The sequence below is a fragment of the Hippopotamus amphibius genome, chromosome 6 (genome assembly GCF_030028045.1).
Source record: "Hippopotamus amphibius kiboko isolate mHipAmp2 chromosome 6, mHipAmp2.hap2, whole genome shotgun sequence".
NCBI lineage: Eukaryota > Metazoa > Chordata > Mammalia > Artiodactyla > Hippopotamidae > Hippopotamus > Hippopotamus amphibius.
The window spans coordinates 22,062,848-22,076,981 of NC_080191.1; the positions used below are offsets into that span (position 1 = coordinate 22,062,848).

A 14,134-nucleotide genomic window follows, 5' to 3' on the forward strand; every position below is an offset into this window, starting at 1 on the left:
TTAGTGTGTGTGTGAGTATGGAAAAATAAGAAAGAATGTGTGTCAGTGAGAAGGAAAGGTAAGGGCAGGAAAAAGAGGGAGGGAAGAGAGAATGCGAGTGTGTGTGTTAGTTTTTAGAGAAACTCCTGAAAATATGGCAAACTGAAGCTAAAGTAATGGTATGTTTGTGATGTTGACTTGAATACCCAAGGTATAGCTCCACCAAGGAAATGAGAGTGTTTCTCCTCCATCAACAGCTTTGTACTTAGATACTAGTTTTTCAGTCATTTCATTTTCCATATCAATAGATGACAGCTCTTGGTTTAGGCTGGAGCTCATGACTGCAATCAACTTTTCATAATTTCCTAGGTCTAGCAATTTATAATATAACCACTGGATTCAGATACCAAAATGAACAGGAGTTACTAGGAGTGACCCTGTGAAACCAGAATGAAAACACACAAAAGGTGCACCATTCCTGCATACTTTGAGGAGGTTGATGGTGGAGTTGATTTCATTCACATGCCTATGAGCAGCAGCACCAGATGACATGCTCAACAGACCAGCTTTGCTTTCTTCAGTGGAGAGCGCTGCTAACCGAAGGTCATCAGTCAGATCCCAGATGCACTTATCGCAGCCTGGAGGTAAAATGGGCATGTCATTTCTTCAAAACCAAAGGTCAGCTGGGAGGCATGCTACCTTAAGTTGATCATTATACGCACTTCCTTGGTTAATAATACTTGTATTTTTGTTTCCTGAGGAGCTTTTCTGGACCAGGAACTACTCTTTACACTCAAAACAGAGTAGGGCCTAAGATGAGTCAAAGTGTACACTGGGCACTATCCCTGCTTAAAATGTAACAAAAAACCAAACAGATGCAACTGAAAAGTAGGTTAACATGAACACTAGAGGCTGAACTGAGAAAGAAAGGAAGCACAAAGGGAGAGATGGGTGGCTAAGGAGAACCTCTCTCCACTTTTCTTCGGTGGTGGGAAAGCCACCTGGGATGCCTCTCTCCATGTCAGGCTTTGGGCTTCTGCTTGGTGCCAGCTAGTAAAGATGGAATGTGCCAGGCAGTCCTCCTCTCCTAGCAGCTTTTCTTAGTGGCTACTCAGGTTCTAGTGCCTTCACCTCACCCCGGGGGTGGCTTGGCGCCTCTCCATGGCCCGACCTCCAGTCTGGATGAACACTTCAGCAGAAGCAGGTCTGCAGGACATCACTGTTTGTGAATATCACTCCCTGATAGGTGACAAACTGCACACGTGGGGAGTAGGTGGCAGTTTCTCACTGCTTCTTGCATTTCATCACCCCCAGAACCCAGCGCCCTTCTGTGACACACTCACAAAGGACACCCTTTGAAACTTTTCTGTTCCCAATCTCTTTCCCCCAGGCTGTACTCTCTTCTAGAGAACTGAAAATGGAGACTAACGTGTTAATGGTTGTTAATATGTTAATTTGTTATTTGGAGTTTGACGTGGTCTTCCCCATATACTCTCTCAAAGGAATGACTCCCCAGCCAGTACATCAGGCTGGTGGAGGAGATGTGTAGGGCCAAGCAGGCATCTTGATGTCCTTAAAGTGACCGTGCTTAGGGGATCACTTATGCTATCAGTGTGTGAAATTTGCGCTGCTTGTGCCTCCCATTTTATGTCACCTTCTAAGATGGGATTTATCAAAAATATTAATCTCTTGTGCCCAGAGGGACTGAGAGGCTGGGATACTTTTGTTTGGGGGAGGGGATATCTGATATTAAAGTAGTCTTTAGACCACTCTACTCTCTATAAAGCCAAATATTAGTTACTTTCTTGACAGCAGGCTTTCTAAGGCAAAGCTTTCTTTAAATCCTTCTAATAGTCAATCAAGGACTTTTCTAGGCTAAGGACTTGAAGGATGCCTGAGAAGTCATTAAGACCATCTGTTTTGAAATGTTTCAGCAGGTTCTTGCACCATTAGGACTACTCATGATTTGAATAATGGGAGAGACAGGAAAGAGAGAAGGCAGCTCCAATTCATAAGGCCTGGTCCCACTTCAGATTTAGAGTCATTTGGGAAAAGCCACTTAAATCTCTTGATATCTGTTTCCCCAGTGTTGTAAAGCATTGTCTATGGATTACATTATCTGAGGACCTGAAGAGACAGTATAGAAAAAGGAGCTAAAATGAATTCAGTCATTGGGATTATATTTCCGACTTTGCCTTTATCTACTAAGTAAGATTGAACTTAAAGACTTGATAAAATAAATTTTCTAAAATAGAGCTGTTCATATGTAAATTGCCTATCTGCCAATTGGAATCAAGTGGACTGAATGTCTTTTGTTTAGGGTCCATTTGTTTGAGGCACAGACAGGGTTAAAGCCAAGGGTGGGACTCAGGCAGTTTCTAGAGAGAGGGTATTGCATAGCTTTTCTTAATCCTACACCTGCAGCACATTAGAGAAAGTGGGGTTAGTCAATTATGTACTGTTATTTTTACTTATGGTTGGGCAGTCCATGCCTGTAGGGGGTTCAAAACCTTCTTCCAAGCATTCTCCGGTTACGCTGTCACATGGGCCTCCCCCACAATTGCACACTGTGGGAAACAAAAACAAGAGATTAGGGACTCATTCCTTAATGTCTAAAATATGGCAATGTTTTTGTGGTTTGTAGAAATAGTGGCTATCAGTATATAATTCTTCAGTGGGGATTAATCATATTCTTTCTGAAGATCATGTGGAATACATGATTTAGTGATTATTCCTCTCACCCAATTAAGCCCCGCTCGGTGAGATTTTCAAAGGTGACCCTGGGGCAAAAGTAAATCTAAATATTCTAGCATTCCTTTCCCAACTATTTGAGATTCTGACAGGGCTCTGAAACTGCTTCAGTCCAAAGAGATCCTGGTCAGTTTCACAAGGTACAAAATGATCACAGAGCCCATCATTCAGCTGGAATCTGAAAGCCATCCTTTCATTGCAGTTAGATTCTCCAATTTAATCCAACTCCAGGTTTGATTACTGCCAGGTGTGAGGGAGAAGCAGTGCACTAGGAGTGAGTGAGGAGACCCAAGAGCGATTCTTGGCTCCCACAGTGCTTGACCCTTGGCAAGACGGACTCCAAACCTCCAAATGATAGCTATCCATGGGATAGCTACCAACAATGTCATGGAAGGAATTAGGACCATATTTACACGAATTCATAAGACTTGAGAGCCCATTATTAATCTACTGATGATTTTCAAGAATACCTTTTGGAAAAAAACAAAAACAAAACCCCAGTCTCACCAGACTGTTCATTTTCCACTGACCTTTGGAGTGGAGATTAATTTTTAATATTTAGAAAGGATTTCTTAAGCTATCTAGGCTAGCAATAAGTTAGAACAGAATTGTGAATTTCCTCCCAACTCTTAACTGTCTTTATAAAATAATCATAAAAAATTAGCTTCAAGGGTAACATACATTTGTTACATTTTGACTGTTTAATATTCCACAAAATGTAGATTTATTAAACAATTCAGTAAGAGCATGCTTTATTGCTTCTAACATTATCTTCTTTTCTAACAGTGATCTGCACCCATGTAACTTAAACGTGAGTTTAGTCAATACGCTGAGCATCAGGATGTCAATGTTTAAGTCTGATTTTGCAATACTCTTCCTGATGCCCACGTTCTCTCTCTTCAGGCTGACTGGGCACAGAGCTCCTCTCTTCACTCTGCTATTCTCGGGGTCATGCTTCTGTGCACATAGCTTTCCTAGAGACAGGTTTACTTTTATGGCGACTTTCGCAGATCATATCTGTTTCCTTCTTGATTTCAAACTCTCCACTTCTTAAAAATTTCTTCAAGTGGAGATCTGTTTCAGTGAGAGAATCTCCAATAGAAGCCTGCCACAAGAGCACAATACCTCTTCTTCACTCTTCTCCTCAAAGTCACATAAGAAAAGGAATATTCCATCTCAGCCACCCTTTATCCTAGAGGAAGGCAATTTAACTTTACTTTTGAAGAGCTTCACTCTCTGAGGCAAATGGATTGGAGAAATCCTGAATAAAATTTGTACCTTTCAGTCTAACTGAAGTCTAATCAGGAAGATTTCTTATACTATGCCTGAAATATTTACTCAGATAATTTGAGGAAATAGGGGGATGATTAAACTACCCCTGGCTTGCTAATCTAGTTCACTGAAATGCTGATTTTACCAAACATAATTAAAAAGAGAGTCATAGCTTGCAGAATAAGAAAATTGATGTGAACCATGCAAGCTTTCATTCAGCCCTCTGGTCAATGATCAGAAATCTGTGGAAGTCTGATTTAAGAATTCGAAGGACATAAAGATGATAAAACAAAAGTTCACTTGTGTTACTGTCTCATGGTTCATTCTACCCATGAGGTAAGTTACATCAGTCTTGATAAAAGTACCTACCCCTATGAGTATGGGATGCACATTCCTGAGACTCTGTATTACCCTGGAAAAGTGTCAATGAGGTAATTGCAATATTTCCCCAAGATAAATTCATCTAAATCCAGCATTGACAGAGAACCTGCACCACACATGCGCTGGCTGGGTGGTTGCTGCAGTATGCACAGCACTGTACCTGCACAGTTCTTGGCTCTCCTGGCATCCCCATAGTAGCCAGGCGCGCAGCGTTCACACTTGAATCCGGTGGTGTTGCGTAAGCAATTCCTACACTGACCAGTGACCTCATCACAATCTTCAAAGATTAGGTTAGGATCTGAATTTCCACTGCAGTCACATTTCTTACAGGTGCTTCCAATCAGCAAGGGGTTTCCATAGTAACCAGGAGCACATCTGAAGGGGAATCACATGTTAAAAATTTAGCATTCATAGTTCTCTTCCTTTTTATCGTCTTTCCTACCTAGAAAAAAGTGTAATGAATATTTGTGGATTGCTCTCCCAGAATTAATTCCCACTGTCCCATCTCCCTAATAGGACCAGATTTTGTTTTTAAGGAACCACCCTTCACCACTGTGTTGTAGCCCATTCAGTTCAGTGAGACCTTCAGGTTCAGGAGTGTCTGGATGTAACCAGTGTGGGGGTATTTTTGGTCACTCTAATGACTGGGGTGCACAGCTGGCATATGATGGTGGTCCTAAATATGCTAAATGTGGCCATGAGGTATACCACTAGGGCACAGCTAAGAATTGTCCTGGACAAAATGTTAATAATACCTTTATTGAGAAACATTGGTATATATTCCACCTTGCATACTGAATTGTTCTGATAACCTACACCTGAGCCAATCACTGCCTGACATTGACCTGGCCAAAATGGTTTGTCTCAGGAGCGATCCAACAGGAGTGGAGCTCAGGGCTCTTGTCTGAGGACTGTGGGAAGGCATTCTCTCCATCTCCAGGTGAATATAGAGGCAGGAGCACACTTAGCTCTGGCAGCCATCCTGTGACTGAAGGAAGACGGTGTGGAGACAAGGCAGAGAGCAGAGCTGGGAGTACCACAGACAAATGGAGCTGGCGCCAGGTGTTTTAGATATATGAGCCTACAGAGGCCAAGTATCTAACTGCATTTGTTGTGGGGGCAGAGTTGATGCCTATGGTCATGCCAGCTGGCCCTTAATGAGAGACTCCAGCCCACTTGGAGAGCAGAGACTGAAATCCTTCCAGCCTTTGCTAGCTTTGCCAAGCTGTGCACTCTGGGTGGGGCTGCCCCTGCCCAGAGGAAAAATGCCTTTCTCTACTTTTTCCAAAAGGTAACCTGTAAGGCCAGCAGAGGCCCTGCTGTGAGTGATGGGACCACAGGCCCCATCTAAGGGGATAGCTGCTTCTAGCTCCTATAAGCTGTTTCCATATTGTAGCCTTGAGGGAATGAAGGATCTGCATTGCCAGATCTTCCTTTTTTTAAAGGAAAAAGGTGAAATTTGGATTTTTACATGAAATCTCAGTTTTTAAAGCTTGGTCCAAACTTTGTAAGAATACTTTTTGAGCCAAACTACATGTTTTCTGGCTGGCTGTGGCCCCCTCTCTGCTGTGGACCCTAAGTTAGTGAGGAAGAGTGGCTAAGGTGGGCTGAAGATGCTTCAGGAGTGGCTGGAAAGAATGTGCAGTCACATCACTGTGGGGCTGAAGGTCAAGCATAGCAGTTAGTTTTGATGACAGAGAAAAAGAAAGAGAGCCAGTGAAGGTTTCTGAGTGTGATAAAAAGTGATGGTGAATGAAGCCAGTGTTGGCATCAGAGTTCAGGATGGACTGTGGGCTGGAATGGGAGACTAGAGTTGGGTGGGGAGGGCCTGGGGTGGGACCTTGGCCTTGGGAGTGGAAAGGAAGGGAAGACTTTCCAAGGAAACCAATAAGACACAGCCAATAATAATAAGACACCACATTTTTAAAGGCTTCCATTTAAAGTAAGAGAATCATGATTCAAAACATTTGAAAAACAGAGAAATGAAAAAAAAAGTCACACCTGTAATCCCAAGACCTTAACAAAATCACTGTTCAACATTTTGCAGGTGTTTTTTTAGGCTTTATCCCTGTGTCTCAGTTTTCTGATGTAGTTGTAATGATGGTGTACGTTTAGTCACTTACACTGTATCTCATGGCTTCACTGAGGTACGTTTATTTAGTTACCACAGACACCTGGGAGGTAGGGCATGCAGGCCTGGCATTCCGAGGCTGAGAGGCTACTTTGGTTTTCCAGGCTCACATAGCTAGGAAGTGACAGTAAAAGACCCAGACCTTCTGACCCTGATGTTCTTTCCTTTGCTCCGCCCTGGACCACACTGCTGCTGCTATAAATGAATGAGTGAATTCATCCAACAGAAGGACAATTCATGTCTATTTTGTGTAAGGCATGGAGAGACAGGAAGAGGAAAAACACACAGCCTATGCACAGAAAGAACAGGAAATGAATTAGGCATAATTATACAAATTCTAGAAATCGAACACTATGAAAAAGATAAGAATGCATGTAAGTGCCACACAACCCACAAAGAGACAGCCGCTTGAGGAAATGTTTGATAAATTGTGTTATTCATACTCATGTATTTGTACCTCTGGTTTACAGGCCCTCTTAAATCATTCCTCTATGGAACTCATGGCTGGATTGAATTTCTATCCTGTGCTGCAGTTCACCAACCAGAACATTAGACTCTTATGCTCACTAAAAGGGGACTCAGATCTGCCACCTCAGTGTGCAGCTGGGAAGCCTGAGGTCCGGGAGTGAACTGACTTGTATAAGCTCACAGGAGCCAGATGCCAGTACTTTCTTTTCTCTGTTTAATTCCACTGTATTTGATCTCCACAGGTGGTCCCCTGATCTTCTAGAAGAAAAAACCAAACTCTCTCTTCTCTAAGTCAGGATCTCAGCCACAGTGAAAACCTACTTTGAGTTACTTTGAATTTCAAGAACATCTTTTGGTGGTAGACTCAGAGGCAACTCTGAAGTCACAGTCCCAACTTCAACCCTACAGATCTTACAGAAGGAGCATGCGAAGGTTTCGTACTCATAGCACCCTCTAACCCCACTTTATAGATGAAGAAACTAGAGCATGGAGGAGCTGGAAGATTGGTTCACTGCCTCAGGGCTCAAACATCATATGGGACTCCAAGTTTATGCTCTTTCCACTCCACAAGTCTGGCATTAATGAGTTAACTAGTCAATCCATTAATGATATAACAGTTGAGTAATTAAATGCTATCTATTAGTACACCTAATCCCTGCCCTAAAAGAGCAAAGTACAAAGGATACAAAAGACACAAAAGGACCAGGAGTTGGATTTAGAGTCAGCACTGGAGCCCGGGTACCCATTAGTGGTGCACTTTTATTCCATAATCTCATTTCTAGCTTTATCAATGACTTGATTCACTCAGATAAAAGAGATCTGGTAAGTTGACAGTGTATATGAAAGAACTGTGACATATGAACTTTGTCATTTCAGTCAGTGATCATATCATTTGGGCAAAAATGGAAAACAAAAACATATGCTTTTTGGGAAAAAAATGCTTTTAACCAAAATCTATTATTTGGGGAATTTTTGTAGTGCTTTCCCTCTCCTCTGCTCCTTTTCCTTCGCTTCTCCTCCCAGGGTCATATAGCTCTCACTGAATCAAAGGTGCCAAAATTCCCAGCCCAGGTGGCACAGACGCTATTCTGGGAGTATGTCACCCTGTAGCTGTCATTTGCATTAAATTAAATGAAGGAAAAGAAAGTATCTGTTACATACTAGGTGCCATATAAATGCTCTCTACTTCTCTACGAAAGACTGGGAGCTAAGGTTAGGAAAATGTAAGTAATCCATTTCAGGTCACAGGGCAAGAATCCAGAAATGGCCCAAGGCAGAGAATAGGGAGTAACAAGAAGAATTCTATGTAGATAACAGGGCTGATAGCTTAACTTTGAAAAACTTGATGCTTGCAGAAAGAATCAGACTAAATGCCTGAATCATAATATAAGCCCCAATAAATGTTAGCTTCCTCTTCCTCCATATCCTCCTTACTATTACTCTCTAATATCAAGGTCATCATCAAAATCATTATCCCTGTCATCATCATTTTCTCTGATGATACTATGTTTGGCCTTTCCTGTTAGGATTTTCAGGTCTCTCTGAATTTGCTTTAATTTGCCCCATTCTTCTTTCCTGATCGTTAAGCAATAAGATCCACATGATAAATCCTCATACGGTTTAAGCATCTCTCAATCCCCTGCAGAACTGAATGGATGAAGGTACACTGTTTAAAGCTGCCACAGGAGACAATGTGGAATACTAAGGCACTGACATCATATATGTTTATTAACTGAAAACTTTTCTTTGAACATTGAGGGTCCGTTGTGTGACCTTAAATTAAGTCTCTTCATGGCTCTGAATCTGCAGCCCCTCATCTTTGAAATGTACTACTTAGAAGCAGAGGGAAGGTCACTCTGGAATGAGAATGAGAATTCAAAACTCCTGTCCGTACAGTTGTGCATTTTATAATTACTTGCACCAGAAGATAACTTCCATTTGCAATCTCTATTCAATTCTGGGTCTTCAATTTTCCAGGCATGGGGTGGGAAGTTGGGGGGGGGGTCAAATGAGGCAAGAAATGACTGACTCTTGTCACTACATGGTGCCTTTTTAAAGGAACATTAAAAGTTCTGGGGTTATTTTTAGTAAAAAAAATTTTTTAAGTATTATCGAAACAAATATAACTCAGTGCCTACCATGTTCCAGATACTGCAATGGAGGAAGAATGCATAGAAAAATAAATATGATGCTACTTTTGTTGAGAAGCTCATAGTTCAGCGAGATTTTTAAAAATTGTTTGATTTTGAACAAGTGGCTTAATCTCTGTGTCTCATTTTCTTTCTCTGTAAATAAGGATGAAAATGGTATCTCATAGGATTTTTTTTTTTTGAGGTTTAAATATATCATTGCATGTAAAGTGCTTACAACAGTGCCTGAGTGCCTGGCATACAGTAAGCACTCAATAACTGTTGGCTATTATTTTTATCATCATTGTGATTATTTTTATCATCATTGTGATCATTATCTAAATGTAACACAATGTGGTAAGTGCTACAGTTGACCTGGTGGATTTGAAAAGCAGTAGGTCCAGCATGGGGAGTTTAAATTGTGAGGCGAAAGAAGAGACAGGCAGGGCCCAGAGCAGGCTAAGTAACATGGACCTTATTGGGAAGACAAGCGTGTTTTGAGCTGTTCTGCACAGTACTAGAAGAGGCCCATGTCTTATGTTTAGACCAGTGTTGCTCAAACTTATATGTAGTTTGGGTCCTTGTGAAACGAAAAATATTTACATAGACTGTCTCTTCCAGTGTTTGTTTAAATTATGACTTTTATACATCTTGAAAAACCAAGATACGTTTTCCAAATAAGGCACAACAAAACTATGCAATGAATTGAATTCAAATTAGTATTAATTCAAGGCAGCGGATGTTGTTGCAACTGAATAGCCACTTGCAACGGGACTAGAGGATTGTGCTGTGTGATGACTCAGTTTGCCTCAATGTCATGTCATTCGGCCTCCAGTTGTCTGTAATGTCGCACTGACACACCGTTATTTTCTTCTCAGCTCTGAGACAGTCAGATCCCCCTTTATTATAAAATGATCCTACAGAAAGTCCAGAACATATTTCAATGAACTTTTTTCTCAAGATTATCCCTGAAATGAAACATAAAATTAAGAAAATACTCACTGAGAACCCATGAACCCCCACGAATATCTTCAAGGACACCGGTGGCTCTTGAGCCGCAGTTTGAGAAACACTGCTTTATATTTTGCGGCTCTGGTATTAAAGGTTGAAACAGAGGAGTAGTTCACAAGGCAGTGAGAGGACTGGTGTGAGAACCCAACAGGGAATCAAGATATGGGTCCCCAGGGCTCGCCTGAGCGGTCTCTTTTCAGTGGGGCACTGAGAGGGTCCGGGAGGGTTCAGGAATCCGAAGGTTTCCAGGAGATGCTTACACACAGTCAGACTTGAAAACCACCGCTGATTCATGATCTCTAAGTACAGAAACACCCAGAGTGTTCTCGTTTGGACTAATGAGATCGATAGCCACACAAATCAGCTGCATATTTTGAAAAGATCTTGTGGAGAGATGAGTTAACAAATTCACTGAAAACATATTAGATGAAGTTTAATTGGGACAACTTAACAACTCAGTGATTAAACTCAAAACAGAAACCCTCTCTCAGTCCCAGAGTCAAACAAATTAAAAGCAGTTAAGGCCACCTCCTGTGGGATGATCCAGCCTCTCCATGAAAGGAAATCACTCCTTTCACTACACTCTTGAAGAGCCTCTGCGTGCCTTCTCTTTGGCTTTTCCTTTTTCCTGTCTTGCAGTGAAAGGTTTTCAGGTTTGTCTCCTCCCCTAGCCTTGACTTCACTGAGGACAAGAGACCATGTCTCAGATGTATCACATCCCTACCCCCTCCACAAATCTGTTTGTGTGGCCATTTCTATTTTGAGGAAGAGTTCCCTGGATTGTCAGGTCAATTTTCGATGTAAAATGCCTCAGTACATTCTCTTTAAAAGAGTAAGGTGTGAGGAATGGTGGTCAGGAAAGAGAAGATAAAGTTGCTCAAAGTGATCCTCCCCCAATGCAGATAAAAAGCATTAGAAGGGATGCTTACTTCCAGCACCTTTGTAGATGCAGCCTTCTGTCAAAGGGAATCTAGTTAACAGATTAACCACTTTTCTCCTTCATATCAGAAGTTCGTCTAATTCATTAATTGTCAATGTTTAAAACAGAAGACTCTTAGGAAGACATTCAGGAAAAGCAGAATGGGAGAAGAATCCAAATTTTTAAGCCAAACTTGCCAAATCCTGGTTGCCTCACTTAACAGTGGTGTGACTTTAGACAAGTCACGGTTTCCTCATCTGCAAAATGATAAATTACGACCTCCTCTCAGAGTAGTTATGAGGCTGAGAGAGGACATAGGAGACAATCAATAATGGACACTATTTCTAGCTAACCAAACTGAGATTCAGGGAAATGAGCCAACTTGTCCCAAGCACACATTTTGCCAGCAGTGGCAACAGGACAATAGGCACAATGACCTGTACTGTCACCAGTTAATTTTCATTGAGCATTTATGAAGTGGCAGGTGCCATACTAAAAACTTCACAGTATTATTCACAAGTCCTATGAGGTGGGTATTTTCATTTTTTCCTTTCTGGAGATGTGGAAATTGCCACTTAGAGATCAAATAACTTGCCCAGGAGGATCATAAAGGGCTAGAGCTGAGAGACAGACTCAGCCAGGCTGACGCTACATCTCAACACTCTACTTCCAATTCCCAGGCTAGCGCTCTCCCCTGCATCCTATCAATCCAGGTCCAGGCTAAGCAGCAGAGCTGACTGAGCCTTGCTGATTAATGGCAGGTTCCAGGAGCCTCTGATGCGAGCTGGGGATTTATCACCTATAATCCCACATCTGAGGTGGGCATGCTGTCCTGTGCCAAGCCCCCCACTATCGCTAAAAGGACCCTTATCCGCACCCCTGTGTGCTTTTGTAGGACTGAGCCCTTGGGGCCGAGATTACTTCACTTCTGGAGGAACTTGCATTTGGTCAGCAGGACTCTCTTTAAGGCCATTAATTCCCCTCTCAGGAGCCATCCAACACCCATTAGCTGGTAGTATTGCTCAATCCTTATCAGACTAAACTGAGTTTAACCTCAGACACTGGGGAGAAAAAGCTCCATCCCTGGCAGATGAACAATCCTCTCACTCCCCTACTGAGCCAGATAATAAGTAAATCAGGTGGCTCATGTTCCTGGGACCCCAAATAAGGAAGTACAGAATAAGTGTGTCACCAACATTAGTCAGCCGAAGGTCATCTGATCATCTCTAGCAGTCCCTCCTGAAGGATGACATTCATATGGTCCCTCAGCTTTTCACTTTTTCACTTTATAGCAAAAAGGGGGAAAATCCCACAACTCTTAAGCGAAAGAATTACCCACATTTTGCACATTTAATAATCACAATAACAATGCCCTCAAAATATAGAGATTGTCTATGTACCACAGACACTGTGACTTTTTAAAGAGTTCAAGAGCTACGCTTTGAGAGGTGGAGGGTGTTTTCTCTGGAAGTGAGATGGTATTGAAGGTTTACCTTTTGAGCTCTAGGCTGAATCTGTGAGTCCCATCCAGGGCAGTAGGCCGTATGCTATGGGGAAGTGAGAGCACTACAGATGTGGGGCTGTCTGACCGCTCCCTTCTGGCCCTTCCTCCCCTGACACCAGACATCATTTCGCTGCCTAAACACAATGGGGAGGCCGACATTAATGGCATTTCTGTTAAAAATAAGATGGCTTCTCTGTGAGACTCTTTCAGTTGAAGCCCTTTTAGAAACCTGTGAGCAGCTGAGGGAGGATGGGAAATGTTTTGCCAGGAATCATTTGGTGGGAAGCCTTGCACTCTTGCTGGCCAAAGCCTTTCCTGTTTGAGCAAAGCCCAAAGCAACTTAAAAAAGAATGTTAGGTGTAAATACCAAAATGGGATTCAGAAAATCCAAACTCATGGAATTAGTTTACTTTTCAGGAGAGGCTATGGTATAAAGAATAGGTTAAATAATAGGTTTGTGCTTTTTTCAATGCATCACTCTATTAACAGACCAGTTATTAAAAACATGAATCACTGAAGAAGCCTTTCTGTCTTTCTCTCTCTTTTGGACATTAATTGTACACTGGTTCTCAGAGGGAGAGAGAGAGCGGCCATCTAGAGAATCTCTTCAAAATATGCATATTCATTTTCCTCTTTCCTTGTGCATTTATCCTGAGGTGTAGCCTTGGACACCTAGGGAGCATTCTTATAGGTGTATACAAGGCATGGGATTTGGGAAAGCTCCCCCAAGGGGTTCTGAAATGCTATCCCTCATTCCCTCTTCTTAAGACCTATTGAATGAGAGCATGGCAGAGCTGATGAGTGTTAAACAGGAAGTTTCCTTTGACCCCCATAGACCATTGTAACTTTCAGTAGCCTACCTTTCACAGTTAGGTCCAGCATAGTTTTCTTTACAAATACACCGAACAGCTCCGCTTTTCCTATAGCAGGATTCTGCAAAACTAGAATTGAAAGAGAATATTAGAAGTCAATTCCATACATCACTGAAGAGACTGTCAACTTTTGATTAAATCATCTCTACCTTGGTCCCCCTCAAGCTCCAATGGCTGCAATCATTTTCTTCAGTTAAATTAAATCTTCCTCCTTTCAGGAAAGCTCAGAATATCAGGCTCAGACAGAAAGTGACACGCCACTGGTGACACCATATCCCATGTCTATCTTATTTATTTTTCCACAGAGGCAACCTCATTATTTTTACTTGAAACAGTGGGAATTTTCAGAACATCAGGTATATGTGTGTGCATGTGTGTGTGTGTGTGTGTGTGTGTGTACATAAATAAATAAATAAATAAATAAATAAATAAATATTTTAATGCAAGTCTAAAACACATATCCCAAAACTAGAGATAAGATAAGCAAATTTTACCTGTAATTTTAGATTTATATGAGAATTTTCTCTTATTCCCACTACTTTCTGTTATTCACTTGAAAGTTTCCCTCTTTTTTTTCCGCACTAGCTCTCTTCCACTCTTCAAGTTCATGAACCAATTCTAAACTATGCTTTAGAGAACCTTAATTTCTGCTCCACAGAAATTAATTTCTTTCATGTGTACCTTAAAGATTGGGAATAGAGGGTACAGGGGCTGGCT

General features: G+C 41.7%; 1 protein-coding gene across 1 annotated transcript in view; it reads right to left on the reverse strand.

The window, feature by feature from the left end:
* LAMA4 (laminin subunit alpha 4) overlaps nt 1-14,134 on the reverse strand; it is a 133,754-nt gene that overhangs the window by 71,801 nt on the left and 47,819 nt on the right. Inside the window, exons 5-8 of the mRNA XM_057738716.1 lie at nt 13,406-13,486; nt 4,544-4,758; nt 2,451-2,546; nt 466-617 (exon numbers count right to left, since the gene is read on the reverse strand). Coding sequence (XP_057594699.1) covers nt 466-617; nt 2,451-2,546; nt 4,544-4,758; nt 13,406-13,486 — 544 coding nt within the window. The remainder of the gene's footprint in view (nt 1-465; nt 618-2,450; nt 2,547-4,543; nt 4,759-13,405; nt 13,487-14,134) is intronic.